This window comes from Anomaloglossus baeobatrachus, chromosome 7 (assembly GCF_048569485.1).
Source record: "Anomaloglossus baeobatrachus isolate aAnoBae1 chromosome 7, aAnoBae1.hap1, whole genome shotgun sequence".
NCBI classification, from domain to species: domain Eukaryota; kingdom Metazoa; phylum Chordata; class Amphibia; order Anura; family Aromobatidae; genus Anomaloglossus; species Anomaloglossus baeobatrachus.
Genome location: NC_134359.1, coordinates 286,562,612 through 286,589,138, shown reverse-complemented (window position 1 = coordinate 286,589,138; position 26,527 = coordinate 286,562,612). Strand labels below are relative to the sequence as shown.

Here is a 26,527-nt window from a genome sequence, read left to right as displayed (position 1 = left end):
CTATGTATAAGAATATAACTACTATAATACTGCCCCCTATGTACAAGAATATAACTACTATAATACTGCTCCTATGTACAAGAATATAACTACTATAATACTGCTCGTATGTACAAGAATATAACTACTATAATACTGCCCCCTATGTACAAGAATATAACTACTATAATACTGCCCCTATGTACAAGAATATATCTACTATAATACTGTCCTTATGTGCAAGAATATAATTACTATAATACTGCCCTCTATTTACAAAAATATAACTACTATAATACTGCCCCTATGTACAAGAATATAACTACTATAATACTGCCCCCTATGTACAAGAATATAACTACTATAATACTGCCCCTATGTACAAGAATATATCTACTATAATACTGTCCTTATGTGCAAGAATATAATTACTATAATACTGCCCTCTATTTACAAAAATATAACTACTATAATACTGCCCCTATGTACAAGAATATAACTACTATAATACTGCTCCTATGTACAAGAATATAACTACTATAATACTGCCCCTATATACAATAATATAACTACTATAATACTGCTCCTGTGTACAAGAATATAACTACTATAATACTTCCCCTATGTACAAGAATATAACTACTATAATACTGCCCTCTATGTACAAGAATATAACTACTATAATACTGCCCCTATGTACAAGAATATAACTACTATAATACTGCCCTCTATGTACAAGAATATAACTACTATAATACTTCCCCTATGTACAAGAATATAACTACTATAATACTGCCCCTATGTACAAGAATATAACTACTATAATACTGCTCCTATGTACAAGAATAGATGGAGATGGCGCCAGCAAGGTTCAGTCACCGCCATGTGTAAAGCGAGTAGCAGCGGTAACCACCCTCCAGCAGTGACTGACAGGTGCTTTTTTTCATATTTTAGATTATATGTTAAAAAAAAAAAGAAAGAAGTAAAGACTAATAAAAGATTGTCATAAAATTGTAGAGTCCGGATTATCCATCAGCACCAGGAATTATATCTTTTTTTTATCAAGTCCCCAAATAGACTCAGATGTCTGCGCCAAAATTTGCATCCGGCCAAAATAAAAGATTCTAAATTAATTTTACAGTCGCTGAAATTTCGGAATAAAATTGAAGTGATATCTTCTTACATCTGATATTCCCCGAGTGGTTGTATCTCTGGTAATACGAGTCGTAGATTGACTTATCAAAACGTCTCATTAAGTTCCTTGGAGTTATTTATTTTTTAAACAGCCCATTATTTAAAAATTTGAAGTTTACAAACTTTTTTTTTTCCAGGCGCATTCAATCAGACAAAACAAGCGGTAAAATTTTACCAAAATTTTCAATTTCAAATTTCTTAAAATATTTCTTTATAATTTTAACAAATTGTTTTGTTTACTTCATATGAATCTTCTTTTTCCCCCGTTCCTTCTTGTCTGTGTCTTTTTATGCAAAATGTGTACTCAAGCAAAGCAAACCCCTTTCTGCCATATTAAATTCACAATTCAAACATCTCTATCCCAAAGCAAATAAGCTGGAGACGAGGCGCGTGAATAGATTTTCTTACACTGTATTTTGTGCCACATCTTCAGTAAATAAAGCAACTTGACAAATACTTTCCACATTTATGTAGACTTAATTCAGACGGGGCTGGTCCCAGACTGTCCTGATTTCACGGTTATATATTTAAACTATCAGCCCAAAGCAAACCTGAGAGGTTGTTATTTTATTAACTTTACAAAAATAGAATTTTGGCTCAATGGTTGACCTGACAAAAAAACCCAAACCCTAAAAATGTGTATATAATATATATTTATCTCATTGTTCAATTTTTTTTATTTAATGGCTGAAAAACCAGTATATATATACCTCGTATATACATATATATATATATATATATATATATAATATATATACATATATATATACACACACACGCATTTACTCATTTTTCTTGTTGTTTCAAACATTAAATCAAATAAACTGAAAAATTAAATATAAATAGCACGTATATATATATAATTTTATCTTTTTCATTCTTAACTTTTTTTTATTTAACTTTATTTAATTTTCAAAAACAAAAAAATCTATATTTTTTCATTTCAAACATTGAATCAAATAAATTGAACAATTAAATATATCCTAGTGGGGTTTCTTTTAAGTCTTTAATGTTTTTTTTAATTTATTGGTTGAATATATCACATATATTTAACCAATAAATTAAAAAAATTAAAGACTTAAATGAAACCCCACTAGGATATATTTAATTCAATTTATTTGATTCAATGTTTGAAATGAAAAAAATATATTTTTTTAATTTTTTTCACTTCAAACATTGAATCAAAAAAATTAAACAATTAAATATATCTTAGTGGGGTCTCTTTTAAGTCTTTAATTGTTTTAATTTATTGGTTAAATAAATATATATATATATATATATATATATATATATATTCAATTGTTGATTCAATGTTTGAAATGAAAAAAATAAAAAATATATTTTATTTTTTGAAAATTAAATGAAATTAAATAAAGCAAAGTTAAGAATGAAAAAGATAAAATTATATATATATATATATATATATATATATATATATATACAGTTAGGTCCAGAAATATTTGGACAGTGACACAATTTTGGCAAGTTGGGCTCTGCATGCCACCACATTGGATTTGAAATGAAACCTCTACAACAGAATTCAAGTGCAGATTGTAACGTTTAATTTGAAGGTTTGAACAAAAGTATCTGATAGAAATTGTAGGAATTGTCACATTTCTTTACAAACACTCCACATTTTAGGAGGTCAAAAGTAATTGGACAAATAAACCAAACCCAAACAAAATATTTTTATTTTCAATATTTTGTTGCGAATCCTTTGGAGGCAATCACTGCCTTAAGTCTGGAACCCATGGACATCACCAAACGCTGGGTTTCCTCCTTCTTAATGCTTTGCCAAGCCTTTACAGCCGCAGCCTTCAGGTCTTGCTTGTTTGTGGGTCTTTCCGTCTTAAGTCTGGATTTGAGCAAGTGAAATGCATGCTCAATTGGGTTAAGATCTGGTGATTGACTTGGCCATTGCAGAATGTTCCACTTTTTTGCACTCATGAACTCCTGGGTAGCTTTGGCTGTATGCTTGGGGTCATTGTCCATCTGTACTATGAAGCGCCGTCCGATCAACTTTGCGGCATTTGGCTGAATCTGGGCTGAAAGTATATCCCGGTACACTTCAGAATTCATCCGGCTACTCTTGTCTGCTGTTATGTCATCAATAAACACAAGTGACCCAGTGCCATTGAAAGCCATGCATGCCCATGCCATCACGTTGCCTCCACCATGTTTTACAGAGGATGTGGTGTGCCTTGGATCATGTGCCGTTCCCTTTCTTCTCCAAACTTTTTTCTTCCCATCATTCTGGTACAGGTTGATCTTGGTCTCATCTGTCCATAGAATACTTTTCCAGAACTGAGCTGGCTTCATGAGGTGTTTTCAGCAAATGTAACTCTGGCCTGTCTATTTTTGGAATTGATGAATGGTTTGCATCTAGATGTGAACCCTTTGTATTTACTTTCATGGAGTCTTCTCTTTACTGTTGACTTAGAGACAGATACACCTACTTCACTGAGAGTGTTCTGGACTTCAGTTGATGTTGTGAATGGGTTCTTCTTCACCAAAGAAAGTATGCGGCGATCATCCACCACTGTTGTCATCCGTGGACGCCCAGGCCTTTTTGAGTTCCCAAGCTCACCAGTCAATTCCTTTTTTCTCAGAATGTACCCGACTGTTGATTTTGCTACTCCAAGCATGTCTGCTATCTCTCTGATGGATTTTTTCTTTTTTTTCAGCCTCAGGATGTTCTGCTTCACCTCAATTGAGAGTTCCTTAGACCGCATGTTGTCTGGTCACAGCAACAGCTTCCAAATGCAAAACCACACACCTGTAATCAACCCCAGACCTTTTAACTACTTCATTGATTACAGGTTAACGAGGGAGACGCCTTCAGAGTTAATTGCAGCCCTTAGAGTCCCTTGTCCAATTACTTTTGGTTCCTTGAAAAAGAGGAGGCTATGCATTACAGAGCTATGATTCCTAAACCCTTTCTCCGATTTGGATGTGAAATCTCTCATATTGCAGCTGGGAGTGTGCACTTTCAGCCCATGTTATATATAATTGTATTTCTGAACATGTTTTTGTAAACAGCTAAAATAACAAAACTTGTGTCACAGTCCAAATATTTTTGGCCCTGACTCTGTATATAGATATTTTTATATATATATATATATATATATATATATATATATATATATATATATATATATAGATAGATATATTATATATATATTATATATATATATATATGTTTATTTATACATGGTATATATATTCATTTTTAAAAATTCTTCAATTTGTGATTTAATCTTTTGAAGCAGAAAAAAGTAAATGAAATAAAAAATATAAATAAAAGTATATTTTTTTTATTTCATTTACTTTTTCCGTTTTAAAACATCAAATCACATAGATTGAAGAATTTATAAAAATTATATATATAATTTTTAAAAATTCTTCAATATATGTGATTTCATGTTTTGAAACAGAAAAGAATATATGAAATAAAAAAACACTTAGATTTATATTTTTCGTCTCATCTTTTTTTTCTGCTTCAAAACATTAAATCAGAAATTGAAGAATTTTTAAAAATATATATTCATAAGTATAACCATATAGTGTATATTAATTTTATATATTTTATATATATATATATATATATATATATATATATATATATATATATATATATATATATATATATATATATATATATATTCAACCGACAAATAAAAAAAAATTAATGACTTAAAAGAAACCCCACTAGAATACATTTAATTCTTCAATTTATTTGATTCACTGTTTGAAATGAGAAAAATAAAATATATTTTTTTGTTTTGAAAATTAAAACAAAATTAAGAATGAAATAAAAACTATATATATCATTTATATGTAATTTTTACATTTTTTATTTTAATGTTTGAACAAGAAAAATGTGTGTGTGTGTGTGTATATATATATATATATATATATATATATATATATATATATATATATATATATATATATATACACACACACACATACACATATACATACATACATACACTGGGGTTTTTGGTTTTTTTTTCAAACATTAGATAAAAAAAGGAATTTAAATTGTAGATATTTTTATTATTGTTACAAAAGAATGAAAAAAAGTATGTATATATATTTTGACAGTAAATCATAAATTAAAGAATTAAAAAAGTATAAAATTATATTTTTTTATTTTTTCATTTTTATTTTTTTAAGATTTTTTTTAACTTTTATATAATGTGTGAAACAAAATTTTTTTTACTGTTTTTATTTCAAACATTACATTTATATCAAATAAATTGAATATATATATATATATATATATATATATATATATATATATATATATATATATATATATATATATATATATATATATATATATATACATACATATATATATATATATACATATATACATATGAGCAAAGAGAAGAAAAAAACCAGCTCACCCTTTCAGGAGATTAGAGTATCAGCCAAGAACGGTGCACGGACTTTTGGTAGTTAGACCTTACTACCACGAATTGCAGGGAGGAGGAGATAATCCAGCATCCAGTTCCAGAAATTTCTGGAACTGGATGCTGGATTATCTCCTCCTCCCTACATATACATATATATATATATATATATATATATATATATATACGCACTCGCAGATCAAACACAGCATAATTTAGTATAACCAGATTCCTAATGGTTATTATTATTTGACAATGTTTAACCCTCCAATTTTTCATTAATTTCTAACTTTACGTACTTAACACATGATGACAAAACCCAAGTCAGTTTTAATAAAAAGCCATTTTTAATTTTCTCAAAGAAAGCATATACAAAAGTTAGCTTCGCTTAATGAAAAACAGAAAAAAAAATATCAGCAACGTACATATGAATGGAATTGTTCACATGAACAGAAAAATAGAATTTGGCAAAATTTCACTTAAATGCAAGAAAACAAAAAATCTTATCCGAAGACATCTTTATTTAGGAAAAAAAAAAAGTAAGAAAAGTAGGTCAAAAATAGTTTAGATTTTTTTTTCTCAAATTTACAAAGTTTTTTTTTATTATCTTAAGAAAAAGGCACAAGTTACCATAAAATAGGAATTATTATATGCTCAGCATACAATGAAAGGGAAACAATAAAATAGCCCCCCAAAAATAATATTAGTCGTAAACTATAAGTAATAACGGGAGAGGTTTTTAGTGTCTTAGCTTAGGTGGGAAGACTCTGGTCCCTGGTAATCTGTATGGAACGGAAGAATTATCAAAATATATTGTTTGGAGTTAATAAATAATTAACAATGATAATTTTTTTTTAAAACAATTACGCAACTAGAAGTGATTGTTATTATTATACATTTTCTGGTCGGACTTGCGTGTTTCTATTTTGTGCTTTTCTCCGTTTTTCTCCCCCCAAAAAAAGAAAAAATTACCAATTTTCTTCCCCGTATTATATTTTCTCCCTGTTCTACAGTTTTTATTTCAATGAATAAATCATTAATCACTTCTAAAATATATGGCACATAAATATATTTATATATATATTTAACAGATCTCAAAAAAAACGAACAAAAAAAAACTATGAAGGACATAAAAAATAAAAGTTAATTACAACCAAACATTTTGCTTAAAATTTCACCAAAATAGATAAAGTGTAGTCCAAGCCTGAGACACAATGACGTGACCATGGAAAAAAAGAAAAAGGGGGGGGGGTGGGGTAAGGGGGGTTTGGCCCATGTGGCAAAATTTTCAAAAAAAATGTTTATTTTTTTCAATTGGAATTGTATTGGTTTCTGAAAATTCTATTGCGTTAGTTCCGGAGAAGAGCAATGGAACTGTGTAAAGTTGACTACAGATTGGCCCTCTACCCCAGCGCTTCACAAATTGGGATCGTTAACTGGGTGAACTGGTCGTATCGCTTGGTCTGTATCTCACGTTCTGGTAAACATCAAAACCTTAGAGTTGTGCCCAGTCCGCACGCAAAAATATCTGGTCCATCCTTCACGGTTGGTCATGCCGGAGACAAAAAGTCAACGTTTTTCAAAAATGCTCAAGAAAAGTCTGACGGAAATGCTCTCAGCTTTTTAAGAGATGTTCTCATGTTATTTTTAGAGTATTTTTGTTTTCAGCAGGCACTTATATAACAACTGGAACAGCGCCTCCTACCTGTACATTCTGTCTATAGTGCACATGTCTTGGAAGACTTCATGACAACCAGACATATCTATGGCATAAGAGTCCTCAGTTTTGAGAATTGGAAAGTTCCTTTAAGGCCTTGTTAGGGTTGTGTAGACTGGCTGATCCCAGTTGGAGTTGGGACTGTGGGAAGGAGGAATGGACAAGCTGTTGAGGATTGGAGTGGCGTAAGGGCGCCGAGAGGAATGGAAGTAAGGATACTGGTACAAACTGGAGGGGTAACTGGAGTAAGGGCTATAGTAATTGGAACTTGGGAGGTCTGTGTAGTCACATTGGGAGCTGGAGAAAGGACTGGGTAATGTGGAAGTCGACACAGTGGTGGCACAAGCCTGGGAACTGTAGGAGTTGTAGTCAGAATGAGTAGGAGATCCATGAGATTGGTCACTGTAATGACTGGGACTCAACTGCTCCGTCTTGATGTGAGGTCTTTGTTGACCAGACTCGGAAGATGAGGTTGAATTTGAAGGACTTTTATGGGACCAAACAGATGCCTGTGGGGTACTGGCTGGGTGGGCATACGGTGCAGCGTAAGGCGGTCCAGTAGGATTCTGCCCATGGTCGGCTGAAAGAGCCCCATGGCCATTAAGAGGCAAGTACTGGTCAAATTCATGGACATCGAAGGTCTCAATGTTGTTGATGACCTCACTGCTCAACTCGTTAATGTCCACATTACTGAAGTCAATGTTCTGACGTCCGTTGTCCATCAACCTCCGGCCTTCATGTTTCAGCTCTTGTTTTCCACCATGGTGTAGGTCAGTTTTGGGGGTAGTTGGTGGCGTTGGAGGTCCATGATTTTGACCTAGAAGAACAAGAGAAGAGGGAAACGTTATTCTATTATGATATATTGTATACTTTCTTTCTGTATAAAGTTAAGGTCATGCTTTAAGAAAGAAATTTTGGATGCATTCAGAAAGTCGGTTTTTGGAAATCTTTGCCTCCTGAGTTGTGCCTACAATGGTTCAAAAACCTATAATGGAGGGATGTCTACCTCCATAAATAAAATGTACTCCGTATCGCCTCAGCCATCTTATGTGTATAAAGTTAAGTTTCTGCTTTAAGTAAGAATTCTTGGACGCATCCAGAGAATCTGTTTCTGGAAACCTTTGCTTCCTGGGTTTGTGTCTAGAACGGTTCAAAAACCTATAATGGAAGGGATGTCTACCTCCAAAAATAAAATGTACTCAGTATCATCTCAGCCATGTTATTGTTACGTCACCACTGGAGTCCGCTCCAGTGACTTCTGCTCCGATCGCCAGGCGACGCCGTGTTCCTGCCGTGGATGGTGCAGGTGATGGGAGAGGAGTCGATGCCAGAGGCACCGGTGGGCGCAGGCTCCGATCATCCACTGGGCTGTGTTATCTTGGGATCTGCAGTACCACTGGCTGACTGTGGGTGGCGTGTGTCTTCCAGCTGATGTTGCCAGCGTTCAGCTACAGCCAATGGGAAGACACCACACCCTTCTGAGCTCCCCTCCTGTCTGTTCACCTCTGCCAGAGATAGTTCTGATTTCCTGGCTCCTGATCCACCCTATTCTGTTTGGTGATTCCTGTGTGCTGACTTCTGCGTGTTTTCTGACTACCCTTCTGCCTGCTGTTTTTGTACCTCGCTGCCCGATCCGGATTTGACCTCTGCTACGTTTTCTGATTACGTCCTTGTCTGACGATTCTGTCCCTCTTCTGCTATTCCTGGTTTGACCCTGCCTGACGACTACTCTCATCGGACTGCAGCCTTCCACAGGTAGTGATCACTGGGGCCCTGTGTAATTCCAAATCCCTGTATAGGGGTTAAAGGGTTTCAGGGTTCTGGGGGTCCTGCTTGGTGAGTGGCTTCCCCCTAGTCTGTCCATTACATCCCACCTGAGTCTGTTGATCCAGGCAGGCGTTACATTTATGTGAATAAAGTAGACATCATGCTTCAAGAAAGAAATCTTGGGTATATATAGAGAATTTGTTTCTGGAGACCTTTGCATCTTGGGTTTGTGTCTAAAACGGTTCAAAAACCTATAATGGAGGGGATGTGTACCTCCAAAAATAAAATGTACTGAGTATTGCCTCAGCTATCTTATGTGTATAAAGTAGAGTTCATGCTGTAAGAAATAAATCTTGGATGCATCTAGACTGAGAATCTGTTTCTGGAAACCATTGCTTCCTGGGTTTGTATTTATAATAGTTCAAATACCTGTAAGGGAGGGATGTATACCTCCATAAATAAAATATACTTAGTATCGCCTCAGTTATCCTATGTGTATATAGATAAGTTCATGCTTTGAGAAAGCGATATTGGACACATCCAGAGAATCCGTTTCTGGAGACCTTTGCCTCCTGGGTTTGTATCTCTAATAGTTCAAAAACCTACAATGGAGGAACGTCTACCTCCAAAAATAAACTCAGAATCGCCTCAGCCACCTTATGTATATAAAATTAAGTTAATGCTTTAAGAAAGAAATCTTGGAAGCATGCAGAGAATCTCTTTTTGAAAACCTGTGCCTCCTGGGTTTGTGTCTATAATAGTTCAAATACTTATAATGGAGGGGATGTCTACCTCCAAAAATAAAATGTACTCAGTATCTCCTCAGCCATCTTATGTTTATAAAGTTAAGTTCATGCTTTAAGAAAGAAATCTTGGACTCATCTAGAGAATCTGTTTTGGGGAACCTTTGCTTCCTGGGTCTGTGTCTAGAACGGTTCAAAATCCTTTAATGGAGGGGATGTCTACCTTCAAAAATAAAATTACTCAATATCGCTTCAGCCATCTTATGTGTACAAAGTTAAGTTTATGCTTTAAGAAAATCTTGGACACATCCAGAGAATCTTTTTCTGGAAACCTTTGCCTCCTGGGTTTGTTGCCAAGCAAAAAAGAAAGCAAATCATTGTAGACAACTAATAGCTACAGGCACCGAGTATCTCATTTTTAGAAACAATCAACTAAAAATGGTCAAAAATATCCAAAAAGTCATTATCTGGTTATTGTAATGAGTCACGAAATGCCGCCATCTTCAAGTACATGGGTGCCACAGAACAAATTCTGGATTTATGAGGAGCACATTGACTTTAAAGGGGTGATCTAGTTTAGGAAAAACACCCTAAAAATGACACGGGGGTGGGGGAGTTTTCCAATTAGGAGCCTTTTTTGTAACCCAGAGTGGAGAGGGGTTGAGAAGAGTCTCCTACATATGTGCATTACATAGACAAACCAGTTACATTGAGGCTGTAATTCTTTATTTCACCTGCGGGGGCAGTGCAGGATAATTAAATACTATCTATCTACGTGGTGAAACCTCATTACCTGCATGTTCTCCATGAAGATGACCGTCTCCCATTCCAGAGTCGGACTTGTACATTTGGGAACCAGGGTGGTGGCCCAATTCAGCCCCAGAATCGGAGTCGCTTTGCCCGGCTTTGACGCTCTTCCTCCGGCGTGGCTGATATTTATAATCTGGGTGATCCTTCTTGTGTTGCACTCTGAGCCGCTCGGCCTCCTCTACAAAGGGACGCTTCTCGCTTTCGCTTAGTAAACTGTAGAGGGGGGGGAAATAAAAGACCAAAGTCAGAGCCCGAATATATACAGTAGTATATGTTCCTGGAGCGTAAAGGAAGAACCAGTATGAAGAGCCGCGGCCAACAACCGGTAGACCTCCAACTGATCGGACATTACAAGTCCTACCACGCTCTATTAGCCCGAGGCTGTCAGGGCATTCTGGGAGTTATAGTTTCCCAATAATTGGAACAACCACCGAGTAAGTGGTCAACAACAGTTCGAGAGTGCGATAACCCTTCAAAAAGTATTCCCAGCTCCAAAATTAAGGTAACAATATTGATCCGACCAACCAATTACCAATAAAGTTGGTTGGGGTTCACCATTTCTCAAATTTGGGCATTAACTTCACTGGGAATTTTTTGGGGGGCACTGAGATAATTTAATACAACGTAAAAGTAGTCAAATTAATGGCATTTATTAAAAAAAAAGAGCAATTTTAAAAACTCTAACTTTTGTCTATTTTTTCCAAAACGTTTTTTTTTTCTTCCAACATTAAAATTTCAAATTCCTTCAACAGCCGAAAACTTTTTATTTCGAGGCTTCTGTTAAAAAGCAGACAGGAAAATAGTTTGTGGTTTTGCCTTTGGGATCAAGTCATTGTTTTTGTCTCTCGGAGACCGCCTCTTTTTTTTTTTTTGACTGCTCGGAATATAATCCTGCTTTTCCCACTGCGGCTAAAATTTATATATATATTATATATATATATATATATATATATATATATATATATATATATATATATATATATATATATATATATATATATATATATATATAGTTATATATAAATATATATATATATAGTTATATATATATATATATATCATCCATGCTTAAAGGCCGGTAAGGGGGAAAAATCTCATCCATAAAAAAATATTATAATTATATATAATATATATATATATATATATATATATATATATATATATATATATATATATATATATATATATATATATATATATATATATATATATATTATATATAATTATAATATTTTTTTATGGATGAGATTTTTCCCCCTTACCGGCCTTTAAGCATGGATGATATATATATATATATATATAACTATATTTATGGATTACCTTCTTTATCAGTGTTTTTTATGCTCAGCTGATATACTGTTTTGATATCCGTTTTGTATATGAATTTTTCATTTTTGTGTTGTTTTCCCCCTTTTTGGATCGATCATAGCCATAACTCATAGTTATATGCAAATAAAAATATATTAAACCCCTCGCAATTTATTATGTTCCTCCAGTCACATAGGAACATAATCCCATCTTTGTGATGGGGTGTAGGTGTGTGTGGGGGGGGGGAGGGGGTTACCCATTTCCAAATCAGGCCTTCAAGAGTTAACTCATAACATACCGGTCACTTTTCCTCCCCACTTCCTCCCCCCTCATACATTAATTAAAAGGTGCAATAAAAACTTTTAAAAAAAGAGCAAGTTTTTCTATAACTCCAGTGATTGCCCTGATGGGCACAGTCACTAAATATTTATTTTGGATCCCTTGGAAGGAAAGCAAGGAAATTCAGGAGAGGAGAAGTTAACTCTATCCTAACCGCAGATAAATAAGGTGCATCAATTCTACTTTTATTTTTTTTTTAGTCTTTAATTAATTTGTTATAATACCGATAACTAATTTATTTTTCACTTTTTTAAAAAAAAATATATATTTTCTATAAATAATTATTTACTTTTTTTATAAATAGTTTCCCTTTTTTAAAAAATGATTTCTATAAATATTTAAAAAAATAAATTCTATAAATTGTTCACCTTTTGTTTATAAATCAGTTTTCACTTTTTAGAGTTTTCTATAAATAATTTCACATTTTTTTATTCCATTTTCTATAAATAATATTTCATTTTTTCTTCATTTTTTTAAAATAATATTTCACATTTTTTTTCCATTTTCTATAAATAATTTTTCACACTTTTTTCACAATTTCTATAAATAATTTTTAACTTTTTTCAATTTTCTCACATTCTCAAATTATTCACAATTTTTTTTCAATGTTCAATAAATAATTGTTCACATTTTTTATTTTTCTATAAATAATTGTTCACATATTTTTCCATTTTCTATAATTTTTCCAAAATGTCTATAATTTTTCATATTTTTATTTCCATAATTAATTTTTCACAGATTTTTTTCCCATTTTCTATAAATAATTTTTCATTTTTTTTAAATTTCTGTTAAGAATTTTTCACATTTTACTATAAATAATTTTTTCACATTTTTTTACAAATAATTTTCTGCATTTTTTTTTTTTATTTTATAAAAGCACATCCGTGGACCCAGTACAGGCCGAACAGATAAAAATGACGACACTAGACATGTCCATTCCACACCTTCAAGACGGGAAATGGTTAAAATCTGTTTGGTTAAAAGGTTAGAGGTATATTATTGCCACTTTATCTCTTCTTCCCCGTAAACACACACTTAATATATCAAATATTTAAAACATGGTTCCTGCTAATTAGCGATGATATTATTTTTATTATTATTAATAATAATAATAATAATAATAATGAAAAATTATATTGTATTATTATTCTTATTCATAACAATAATAATAATAATAATTGCAATAATAAATATAATAATAATAATAATAATAATAATAATAACATCTAAAAATAATCAACCTGAAAATAATCAGTAAATGTATTTACAGGATCCAAAAGGAGATAAACGTCACTCATAGGGTTAACGTCACTCACAGTCTTTGGTCAGAATGATGCAAAATTAGGAAATGGAACAGTTACATTGTGGACGTGTCTGTGTCAAAAATATTGAACATGACGGATCATTATATGGGGGGCGGGAGGGTCGTTTTTGGCAATTAAAATGTATTTATTCCTTTTTATAAATTCATAACCACAGAGAAGCCGTTTGCTAAATACCCGGGGACACGAGGCATTAACCCCGGCGCTGCTGCAGGGGCTTCAGTAAGTTACTCTACTTTGGAGAATGGTTTACATACAGCAAACAGAAAGCCTAAACTAATGCAATTTTTGGGGGGAAGTGGGGGAGGGGGGCTTTTTTTTTCTTCTTTTGATGCAACTTTTTAATTTTTTTTTCAAATTGGTCAAGTTGTATTATGGCTGCTTTTTAGCATCCGTACTGCGGACACGTCCCGCAACATGTAGTAATCAAAGTTCTGCTCAGTAGAACCATTATGTAGGGGGTAGGGGGGCTAAAAAAAAGATAAAAGGCACCAAAATTTGTCCATAATATGACCTTGTACACTCCCTCTCCCCTAAACACGCTCCCATAACAGCAAGGGACCCCCATCATGGAGCCTTGTCCCAACTCCAAGTGACCCCCCATCATGGAGCCTTGTCCCAACTCCAAGTGACCCCCCATCATGGAGCCTTGTCCCAACTGCAAATGAACCCCATCATGGAGCCTTGTACCAATTCCAACTGACCCCAATAATGGAGCCTTGTGCCAATTCCAAGTGACCCCCATCATGGAGCCTTGTCCCAACTCCAAGTGACCCCATCATGGAGCCCTGTGCCAACTCCAAGTGACCCCCATCATGGAGCCTTGTCCCAATTCCAAGTGACCCCCATCATGGAGCCTTATCCTAACTCCAAGTGACCCCCATCATGGAGCCTTGTCCCAATTCCAAGTGACCCCCATCATGGAGCCTTGTCCCAACTCCAAGTGACCCCCATCATGGAGCCTTATCCCAACTCCAAGTGACCCCCATCATGGAGCCTTGTCCCAACTCCAAGTGACCCCCATCATGGAGCCTTATCCCAACTCCAAGTGACCCCCATCATGGAGCCTTATCCCAACTCCAAGTGACCCCAATCATGGAGCCTTGTCCCAATTCCAAGTGACCCTCATTATGGAGACTTGTCTCAACTCCAAGTGACCCCCATCATGGAGCCTTGTCCCAACTCCAAGTGACCCCATCATGGAGCATTGTGCCAACTCCAAGTGACCCCCATCATGGAGCCTTGTCCCAATTCCAAGTGACCCCCATCATAGAGCCTTGTCCCAATTCCAATTGACCCCAATCATGGAGCCTTGTCCCAATTCCAATTGACCCCAATCATGGAGCCTTGTCCCAATTCCAAGTGACCCCATCATGGAGCCCTGTGCCAACTCCAAGTGACCCCCATCATGGAGCCTTGTCCCAATTCCAAGTGACCCCCATCATGGAGCCTTATCCTAACTCCAAGTGACCCCCATCATGGAGCCTTGTCCCAATTCCAAGTGACCCCCATCATGGAGCCTTGTCCCAACTCCAAGTGACCCCCATCATGGAGCCTTATCCCAACTCCAAGTGACCCCCATCATGGAGCCTTGTCCCAACTCCAAGTGACCCCCATCATGGAGCCTTATCCCAACTCCAAGTGACCCCCATCATGGAGCCTTATCCCAACTCCAAGTGACCCCAATCATGGAGCCTTGTCCCAATTCCAAGTGACCCTCATTATGGAGACTTGTCTCAACTCCAAGTGACCCCCATCATGGAGCCTTGTCCCAACTCCAAGTGACCCCATCATGGAGCATTGTGCCAACTCCAAGTGACCCCCATCATGGAGCCTTGTCCCAATTCCAAGTGACCCCCATCATAGAGCCTTGTCCCAATTCCAATTGACCCCAATCATGGAGCCTTGTCCCAATTCCAATTGACCCCAATCATGGAGCCTTGTCCCAATTCCAAGTGACCCTCATTATGGAGACTTGTCTCAACTCCAAGTGACCCCCATCATGGAGCCTTGTCCCAACTCCAAGTGACCCCATCATGGAGCATTGTTTCAATTCCAAGTGACCCCCATCATAGAGCCTTGTCCCAATTCCAATTGACCCCAATCATGGAGCCTTGTCCCAATTCCAATTGACCCCAATCATGGAGCCTTGTCCCAATTCCAAGTGACCCTCATTATGGAGACTTGTCTCAACTCCAAGTGACCCCATCATGGAGCCTTGTCCCAACTCCAAGTGACCCCATCATGGAGCATTGTTTCAATTCCAAGTGACCCCAATCATGGAGCCTAGTGCTAAGGCTAAGTGACCCCCTCATGGAGTCTCGTCCCAAATGCAACTGAACCCCATCATGGAGCTTTGTCCTAACTCCAAGTGACCCTCATTATGGAGACTTGTCCCAACTCCAATTGCATTCTCCATGCTTATACCTCGGAGTTAACCCTTGCAGGACTGGACAGACAACACAGAGATCTTATCACCCATAATAAAATGTCCCATTTATCCACTACCCCCCCCCCCACACACACACGATTTTCCTCTATCCTACCATTGGAAGCCAATAATATTTTTGCACTGGGCTAAGCCCAGCGAGGGGCACAGGAGCGGCACTGTGCAGAGCGGAGAGCTCAACATCTGTTAATTACCATGTAAATCTGACCCCGGGACATTCATCAGGTTACACAACCGCCACTCACTGCGCGCTGACAACTCTGCTGCACTGCACCCAGTATAGGGGAGAGGCTGGCACCGCGCACCGGCTGCCCTGCTTTATACTTCAGCCTCTCTCATCCATTACTGTATGAGATAAATAGCAAACGGAAAATAAATATCTTGTGATTGCTGCATGGCAAGTTACAGCGCTGCGGAATATGTTGGCGCTATACAACAATGGGAAATAAAGCAAATACGGTCCTCAAATACGGCACTATTACAACGCTGCGGAATACGTGGGCGCTATACAAGAAATGGGAAATAAATAAAGCAAACACGGTCCTCAAATAGGGCACTATTACAACGCTGCGGAATACGTGGGCGCTATACAAGAAATGGGAAATAAATAATATGGCAATTTTGGAGGTCAATGGCATTTTTTGCCCCATGATAGTGGTCACTTGGCAGCATTAATGCCCGTCATCTATGGTTTATTTAGTCCAATGTGTCAGCTCTGCTCCATCTATATGGCGGCCAGTTTGGTTGCCCGAGAGGGTGGCATAGGCAGGAGCATTATGATGTGGACGCATATGTTGGCACAGATGGCACCGAATGGCCATTAATGGTCCTTAAACGTTCCAAATGAACATTTTCACGCCTCATCAATCATGATCTGTGCCGGTTTATGGTTATTGGTGACTCGTTGGATAGGCTACGATTTGGCACCAGGGTCGTGCCTGGGGGGATAAGAGGATACTCACCGCCAGAGTTTGCCCAGGGTCTTGCTGAGCTCGGCGTTGTGGAGATGCGGGTACTGGTCGGCCAACTTCCTTCTAGCTGCTTGTGCCCAAACCATAAACGCATTCATCGGTCTCTTGACATGGGGTTTGGCTTTGAGGGATCCAGATCCCCGGACCGGCATGGGCACCAAGCTCCAGTCATATCCTTTCAGCACCTGGGACACTGCCTCCCGGATACAGGCTGGGAACCGCTCATCCATGGGCCCCTCGGGGTCGTTCTTGTTGATGCCCCCAGGTCTGTGGGAATCGGATCCAGCCGGGGACAACGGAGAGTCGGAGTCGGAGTCGGAGACGTGTGACATGGAGCTGGCGGTGCCCGCGGGGCTGCAGGGCGCCTCAGGAGCCTGGTCCTGCTCAGAACTCATGTTCAACATCTGGGAGCCGGCAAACGGATCGGGCAAAAATAAAATAAAAAATCAGGGGTTTGCGCCAATCTGATCCGAGGGTCCACGTCAAAGGTCGGTGGCTATGCAACGCAATCCAGCCGCTACGCCCCAAAATCTAGGCTGGCGGGTTTAATGGATTCCCGTCTGGAGACCACTTATTGCACTCAGTGGCTGCGAAGGAGCAAAGACATTTCCAAAGGAGACGCCACCACCCAAATCCAGCGCTGCCTGCTCTGTACCATCTCCTGTGCTGCTTGCCAGCCCTGCAATATGTAGGGGAGCTGCCTCCTCCCATACAGCCTCATTGGCTTCTGCCAGGCCAGACCAGCCCTCTTAAAGGAGCCTGCAACTTTCCCCTTGCACTGGTTTCCCACGTGTAGTGTCTGCCTGTGTGTTGTGATTAGCAGGAGGATGGAGGAGAGGAGGAGGAGGAGGGTTAACACCTGTTAACCCATCATGCTCCAGAGAAATAAAGGGTTACAGGCGACTTGTAAATATTCAGCATGGTGAATGTGCATGTTCCGCAGATATGAATGTTTGTATGAGCGTCCACAGACGTAGCAGAGCTGAATTTGTCATCCGGCACAACTTGGTAAACAATGACGTGACAAACTCCTGGGGCACCGATTCATTATTTGCACTTTTCTTGTAGAATTCGTCGACGATTCTTCAAAAAATAGTTTACGAATTTTACAAAAAAAATCAAGAATATTTTTTATTATTATTTTTGAAACTTTTTTTTCGGGGGGGGGGGCAAAAGTTTCACTGAATTCTTGCAGAATTTGCACCGACAATTATAGATTTACAGAAAATTGAACATTGCGGCAAACTGTTTTAAAAAGTTGCAATTGAAGAATCACATGTAAAGTGCCATGGAATAATTGATGCTTTAATAATAATAATAATAATAATAATAATAATAATAAAAATAAATACAATAATAATAATAATAATAATTAAAATAACAATAATAATGATAATAAATAATAATAAATAAAATAACAATAATAATGATAATAAATAATAATAATAAAAGAATAATAATAATACTAATAATAATAAATAATAATATAATTATTATTATTATTTATTATTATTATAGCGCCATGAATTCCATGGCGCTTTACATGTGAAAGGGGTATACATAGTAGGGACAAGTACAATATTCATAAACAATACAAGACACAGACAGGTACAGCAGGATAGAGGTCCCTGCCCACGAAGGCTCACAGTCTACAAGAGATAGGTGAGGATACAGTAGGTGATACTAATAAATAATAATAATAATAATAATGATACTAATAAAAAATAAATATAATAATAAAAAATAAAATACCAATAATGATAATAAATAATAATAATAATAATAAATATAATAATAATTAATAATAATAAATAAATAAAATAATAATAATCAGCTGTGGACATCTGAAAAGCAAGAACCGAGGAAAAAAAACAAACAAAAACATAAAAAATTGATATACAAATAATGCGCAAATAAAAAAAAGGAAAACAAAAAACACCAAAAAATCAACGTGCAAATATGATGGTGAATGGGCCCTCTGGAGCCGGAGTGGCCAGTCGGGAATCTTTGTGGCATCTTGTGCCAAGAACTGAAAAGCCCTGGGGAATAGTATTATTAGTAATAGCAGATTATTAATTATTAATTAGTATTCATTATATTATTATTATTATTATTATTATTATAGAGACATTTATTCCATGGTGCTTTATATGTCAGAAAGGGCAACAAGGACAATACAGGGCACAGACTGGTCCAGAAGAAAGGACCCTATAGCGGTATGAGCAGGGCAGTACTGTACCATATGGCAGCACTATAGTTTATACCACGTCTATTTGTAAACAGGGAAACTGATACAATGGAGGCAGCAGCTCAGGTGTCGGAGGAGGAGGAGGAGGAGGAGGAGGAAGCCGCGGTGTGACTCTCAGGATAATGTTATTGTAGTGCCAGCAGAAGGTAACACTACCGGCCTAACAATGTCCCCGGAGCTGCGAGAAGCGTCGCCTTCATGTTGTTGTGATACAAAGAGTCTGCGGCTCCTGGATACAATGTTGCAGTCATTAGAACGTTCTATTCGCCCCTCCCCCTTTCATGGAGAGGAAGGCAGGGGGTTAACCCTTCGCATGCTGATAATTATGTCTAAAAAAAGAGAATGCGGAGGCTGTCAGGGCATGCTGGGACTTGTAGTTTTGCACCAGGTAGACCAGGGATGGACAAAGGCAGAATAAGGACAATATATGGGCCCTTTATAGTCCAATAATGTGCCTAGAACAGAAGTTTCTTACTGCTTTGGAGGTGTCATCACTAGTTACGAGTACTGAGCACCCGAGCATGGTAGTGCCCGCTCATCACTAGTTACCAGTACTGAGCACCCGAGCATGGTAGTGCCCGCTCATCACTAGTTACGAGTACGGAGCACCCGAGCATGGTAGTGCCCACTCATCACTAGTTACCAGTACTGAGCACCCGAGCATGGTAGTGCCCGCTCATCACTAGTTACCAGTACTGAGCACCCGAGCATGGTAGTGCCCGCTCATCACTAGTTACCAGTACTGAGCACCCGAGCATGGTAGTGCCCGCTCATCACTAGTTACCAGTACTGAGCACCCGAGCATGGTAGTGCCCGCTCATCACTAGTTACGAGTACTGAGCACCCGAGCATGGTAGTGCCCGCTCATCACTAGTTACCAGTACTGAGCACCCGAGCATGGTAGTGCCCGCTCATCACTAGTTACCAGTACTGAGCACCTGAGCATGGTAGTGCCCGCTCATCACTAGTTACCAGTACTGAGCACCCGAGCATGGTAGTGCCCGCTCATCACTAGTTACCAGTACTGAGCCCCCGAGCATGGTAGTGCCCGCTCATCACTAGTTACCAGTACTGAGCACCCGAGCATGGTAGTGCCCGCTCATCACTAGTTACCAGTACTGAGCACCCGAGCATGGTAGTGCCCGCTCATCACTAGTTACAAGTACTGAGCACCCGAGCATGGTAGTGCCCGCTCATCACTAGTTACAAGTACTGAGCACCCGAGCATGGTAGTGTCCACTCATCACTAGTTACCAGTACTGAGCACCCGAGCATGGTAGTGTCCGCTCATCACTAGTTACGAGTACTGAGCACCCGAGCATGGTAGTGCCCGCTCATCACTAGTTACCAGTACTGAGCCCCCGAGCATGGTAGTGCCCGCTCATCACTAGTTACCAGTACTGAGCCCCCGAGCATGGTAGTGCCCGCTCATCACTAGTTACGAGTACTGAGCACCCGAGCATGGTAGTGCCCGCTCATCACTAGTTACCAGTACTGAGCACCCGAGCATGGTAGTGCCCGCTCATCACTAGTTACTAGTACTGAGGCCCGAGCATGGTAGTGCCTGCTCATCACTAGTTACCAGTACTGAGCACCCGAGCATGGTAGTGCCCGCTCATCACTAGTTACCAGTACAGAGCACCTGAGCATGGTAGTGCCCGCTCATCACTAGTTACCAGTACAGAGCACCTGAGCATGGTAGTGCCCGCTCATCACTAGTTACCAGTACTGAGCCCCCGAGCATGGTAGTGCCCGCTCATCACTAGTTACCAGTACTGAGCCCCCGAGCATGGTAGTGCCCGCTCATCACTAGTTACCAGTACTGAGCCCCCGAGCATGGTAGTGCCTGCTCATCACTAGTTACCAGTACTGAGCCCCCGAGCATGGTAGTGCCTGCTCATCACTAGTTATGAGTACTGAGCACCCGAGCATGGTAGTGCCCGCTCATCACTAGTTACGAGTACAGAGCACCCGAGCATGGTAGTGCCCGCTCATCACTAGTTACGAGCACCCGAGCATGGTAGTGCCCACTCATCACTAGTTACGAGTACTGAGCACCCGAGCATGGTAGTGCCCGCTCATCACTAGTTACGAGTACTGAGCACCCGAGCATGGTAGTGCCCGCTCATCACTAGTTACCAGTACTGAGCACCCGAGCATGGTAGTGCCCGCTCATCACTAGTTACCAGTACTGAGCACCCGAGCATGGTAGTGCCCGCTCATCACTAGTTACCAGTACTGAGCACCCGAGCATGGTAGTGCCCGCTCATCACTAGTTACGAGTACTGACCACCCGAGCATGGTAGTGCCCGCTCATCACTAGTTACTAGTACTGAGCACCCGAGCATGGTAGTGCCCGCTCATCACTAGTTACCAGTACTGAGCACCCGAGCATGGTAGTGCCCGCTCATCACTAGTTATCAGTACTGAGCACCTGAGCATGATAGTGCCCGCTCATCACTAGTTACGAGTACAGAGCACCCGAGCATGGTAGTGCCCTCTCATCACTAGTTACGAGTACAGAGCACCCGAGCATGGTAGTGCCCGCTCATCACTAGTTACCAGTACAGAGCACCCGAGCATGGTAGTGCCCGCTCATCACTAGTTACGAGTACAGAGCACCTGAGCATGGTAGTGCCCGCTCATCACTAGTTACCAGTACAGAGCACCTGAGCATGGTAGTGCCCGCTCATCACTAGTTACCAGTACTGAGCCCCCGAGCATGGTAGTGCCTGCTCATCACTAGTTATGAGTACTGAGCACCCGAGCATGGTAGTGCCCGCTCATCACTAGTTACGAGTACAGAGCACCCGAGCATGGTAGTGCCCGCTCATCACTAGTTACGAGCACCCGAGCATGGTAGTGCCCACTCATCACTAGTTACGAGTACTGAGCACCCGAGCATGGTAGTGCCCGCTCATCACTAGTTACGAGTACTGAGCACCCGAGCATGGTAGTGCCCGCTCATCACTAGTTACCAGTACTGAGCACCCGAGCATGGTAGTGCCCGCTCATCACTAGTTACCAGTACTGAGCACCCGAGCATGGTAGTGCCCGCTCATCACTAGTTACCAGTACTGAGCACCCGAGCATGGTAGTGCCCGCTCATCACTAGTTACGAGTACTGACCACCCGAGCATGGTAGTGCCCGCTCATCACTAGTTACTAGTACTGAGCACCCGAGCATGGTAGTGCCCGCTCATCACTAGTTACCAGTACTGAGCACCCGAGCATGGTAGTGCCCGCTCATCACTAGTTACCAGTACTGAGCACCTGAGCATGGTAGTGCCCGCTCATCACTAGTTACGAGTACAGAGCACCCGAGCATGGTAGTGCCCTCTCATCACTAGTTACGAGTACAGAGCACCCGAGCATGGTAGTGCCCGCTCATCACTAGTTACCAGTACAGAGCACCCGAGCATGGTAGTGCCCGCTCATCACTAGTTACGAGCACCTGAGCATGGTAGTGCCCTCTCATCACTAGTTACGAGTACGGAGCACCCGAGCATGGTAGTGCCCGCTCATCACTAGTTACCAGTACTGAGCACCCAAGCATGGTAGTGCCTGCTCATCACTAGTTACCAGTACTGAGCACCCGAGCATGGTAGTGCCCGCTCATCACTAGTTACGAGTACGGAGCACCCGAGCATGGTAGTGCCCGCTCATCACTAGTTACCAGTACTGAGCACCCGAGCATGGTAGTGCCCACTCATCACTAGTTACCAGTACTGAGCACCCGAGCATGGTAGTGCCCACTCATCACTAGTTACCAGTACTGAGCACCCGAGCATGGTAGTGCCCGCTCATCACTAGTTACGAGTACGGAGCACCCGAGCATGGTAGTGCCCACTCATCACTAGTTACCAGTACTGAGCACCCGAGCATGGTAGTGCCCGCTCATCACTAGTTACGACTACGGAGCACCCGAGCATGGTAGTGCCCGCTCATCACTAGTTACCAGTACTGAGCACCCGAGCATGGTAGTGCCCGCTCATCACTAGTTACGAGTACAGAGCACCCGAGCATGGTAGTGCCCGCTCATCACTAGTTACAAGTACTGAGCACCCGAGCATGGTAGTGTCCGCTCATCACTAGTTACCAGTACTGAGCACCCGAGCATGGTAGTGCCCGCTCATCACTAGTTACCAGTACAGAGCACCCGAGCATGGTAGTGCCCGCTCATCACTAGTTACCAGTACTGAGCACCTGAGCATGGTAGTGCCCGCTCATCACTAGTTACCAGTACTGAGCACCTGAGCATGGTAGTGCCCGCTCATCACTAGTTACCAGTACTGAGCACCTGAGCATGGTAGTGCCTGCTCATCACTAGTTACCAGTACTGAGCACCTGAGCATGGTAGTGCCCGCTCATCACTAGTTACCAGTACTGAGCACCCGAGCATGGTAGTGCCCGCTCATCACTAGTTACCAGTACAGAGCACCCGAGCATGGTAGTGCCCGCTCATCACTAGTTACAAGTACTGAGCACCAGAGCATGGTAGTGCCCACTCATCACTAGTTACCAGTACTGAGCACCCGAGCATGGTAGTGCCCGCTCATCACTAGTTACCAGTACTGAGCACCCGAGCATGGTAGTGCCCGCTCATCACTAGTTACCAGTACTGAGCACCCGAGCATGGTAGTGCCCGCTCATCACTAGTTACCAGTACTGAGCACCCGAGCATGGTAGTGCCCGCTCATCACTAGTTACCAGTACTGAGCACCCGAGCATGTTAGTGCCCGCTCACCACTAGTTACCAGTACTGAGCACCCGAGCATGGTAGTGCCCACTCATCACTAGTTACGAGCACCCGAGCATGGTAGTGCCCACTCATCACTAGTTACCAGTACTGAGCACCCGAGCATGGTAGTGCTCACTCATCACTAGTTACCAGAACTGAGCACCCGAGCATGGTAGTGCCCACTCATCACTAGTTACCAGTACTGAGCACCCGAGCATGGTAGTGCCCGCTCATCACTAGTTACCAGTACTGAGCACCCGAGCATGGTAGTGCCCACTCATCACTAGTTACGAGCACCCGAGCATGGTAGTGCCCACTCATCACTAGTTACCAGTACTGAGCACCCGAGCATGGTAGTGCCCACTCATCACTAGTTACCAGTACTGAGCACCCGAGCATGGTAGTGCCCGCTCATCACTAGTTACCAGTACTGAGCACCCGAGCATGGTAGTGCCCGCTCATCACTAGTTACCAGTACTGAGCACCCGAGCATGGTAGTGCCCGCTCATCACTAGTTACCAGTACTGAGCACCCGAGCATAGTAGTGCCCGCTCATCACTAGTTACCAGTACTGAGGAGCCGAGCATGGTAGTGCCCGCTCATTACTAGTTACAAGTACTGAGCACCCGAGCATGGTAGTGCCCACTCATCACTAGTTACAAGTACTGAGCACCCGAGCATGGTAGTGCCCGCTCATCACTAGTTACCAGTACTGAGCACCCGAGCATAGTAGTGCCCGCTCATCACTAGTTACCAGTACTGAGGACCCGAGCATGGTAGTGCCCGCTCATTACTAGTTACAAGTACTGAGCACCCGAGCATGGTAGTGCCCACTCATCACTAGTTACAAGTACTGAGCACCCGAGCATGGTAGTGCCCGCTCATCACTAGTTACCAGTACTGAGCACCCGAGCATAGTAGTGCCCGCTCATCACTAGTTACCAGTACTGAGGACCCGAGCATGGTAGTGCCCGCTCATTACTAGTTACGAGTACTGAACACCCGAGCATGGTAGTGCCCGCTCATCACTAGTTACTAGTACTGCACAACACCCGAGCATGGTAGTGCCCGCTCATCACTAGTTACGAGAACTGAACACCTGAGCATGGTAGTGCCCGCTCATCACTAGTTACGAGTACTGAGCACCCGAGCATGGTAGTGCCCGCTCATCACTAGTTACGAGTACTGAACACCCGAGCATGGTAGTGCTCGCTCATCATTAGTTACGAGTACTAAGCACCCGAGCATGGTAGTGCCGCTCATCACTAGTTACGAGTACCGAGCACCCATGCATGGTAGTGCCCACTCATCACTAGTTACAAGTACTGAGCACCTGAGCATGGTAGTGCCCGCTCATCACTAGTTACGAGTACTGAGCACCCAAGCATGGTAGTGCCCACTCATCACTAGTTACGAGTACTGAGCACCTGAGCATGGTAGTGCCCGCTCATCACTAGTTACGAGCACCTGAGCATGGTAGTGTCCGCTCATCACTAGTTACGAGTACTGAGCACCCGAGCATGGTAGTGTCCGCTCATCACTAGTTACGAGTACTGAGCACCCGAGCATGGTAGTGCCCGCTCATCACTAGTTACGAGTACTGAGCACCCGAGCATGGTAGTGCTCACTCATCACTAGTTACGAGTACTGAGCACCCGAGCATGGTAGTGCCCGCTCATCACTAGTTACGAGCACCTGAGCATGGTAGTGTCCGCTCATCACTAGTTACGAGTACTGAGCACCTGAGCATGGTAATGCCCGCTCCTCACTAGTTACGAGTACTGAGTACCCGAGCATGGTAGTGCCCGCTCATCACTAGTTACGAGTACTGAGCACCCAAGCATGGTAGTGCCCGCTCCTCACTAGTTACGAGTACTGAGCACCCGAGCATGGTAGTGCCCGCTCATCACTAGTTACGAGTACTGAGCGCCTGAGCATGGTAGTGCCCGCTCATCACTAGTTACGAGCACCTGAGCATGGTAGTGCCCGCTCATCACTAGTTACGAGTACTGAGCCCCCGAGCATGGTAGTGTCCGCTCATCACTAGTTACGAGTACTGAGCACCCGAGCATGGTAGTGCCCGCTCATCACTAGTTACGAGTACTGAGCACCCGAGCATGGTAGTGCTCACTCATCACTAGTTACGAGTACTGAGCACCCGAGCATGGTAGTGCCCGCTCATCACTAGTTACGAGCACCTGAGAATGGTAGTGTCCGCTCATCACTAGTTACGAGTACTGAGCACCCGAGCATGGTAGTGCTCACTCATCACTAGTTACGAGTACTGAGCACCCGAGCATGGTAGTGCCCGCTCATCACTAGTTACGAGCACCTGAGCATGGTAGTGCCCGCTCATCACTAGTTACGAGCACCCGAGCATGGTAGTGCCCGCTCATCACTAGTTACGAGTACTGAGCACCTGAGCATGGTAGTGCCCACTCATCACTAGTTACGAGTACTGAGCACCTGAGCATGGTAGTGCCCGCTCATCACTAGTTACCAGTACTGAGCACCCGAG

General features: G+C 41.2%; 1 protein-coding gene across 1 annotated transcript; it reads right to left on the bottom strand.

The window, feature by feature from the left end:
* Positions 1-5,786: 5,786 nt before the first annotated feature.
* Positions 5,787-17,669, bottom strand: SOX8 (SRY-box transcription factor 8). The gene is made up of 3 exons (XM_075318329.1): positions 17,012-17,669; positions 10,615-10,844; positions 5,787-8,128 (listed from the first exon to the last, which is right to left on the bottom strand). Exons 1-3 carry the CDS (start codon positions 17,422-17,424, stop codon positions 7,401-7,403), a joined length of 1,371 nt encoding a protein of 456 aa, XP_075174444.1. The 5' UTR covers positions 17,425-17,669; the 3' UTR covers positions 5,787-7,400.
* Positions 17,670-26,527: the final 8,858 nt, after the last annotated feature.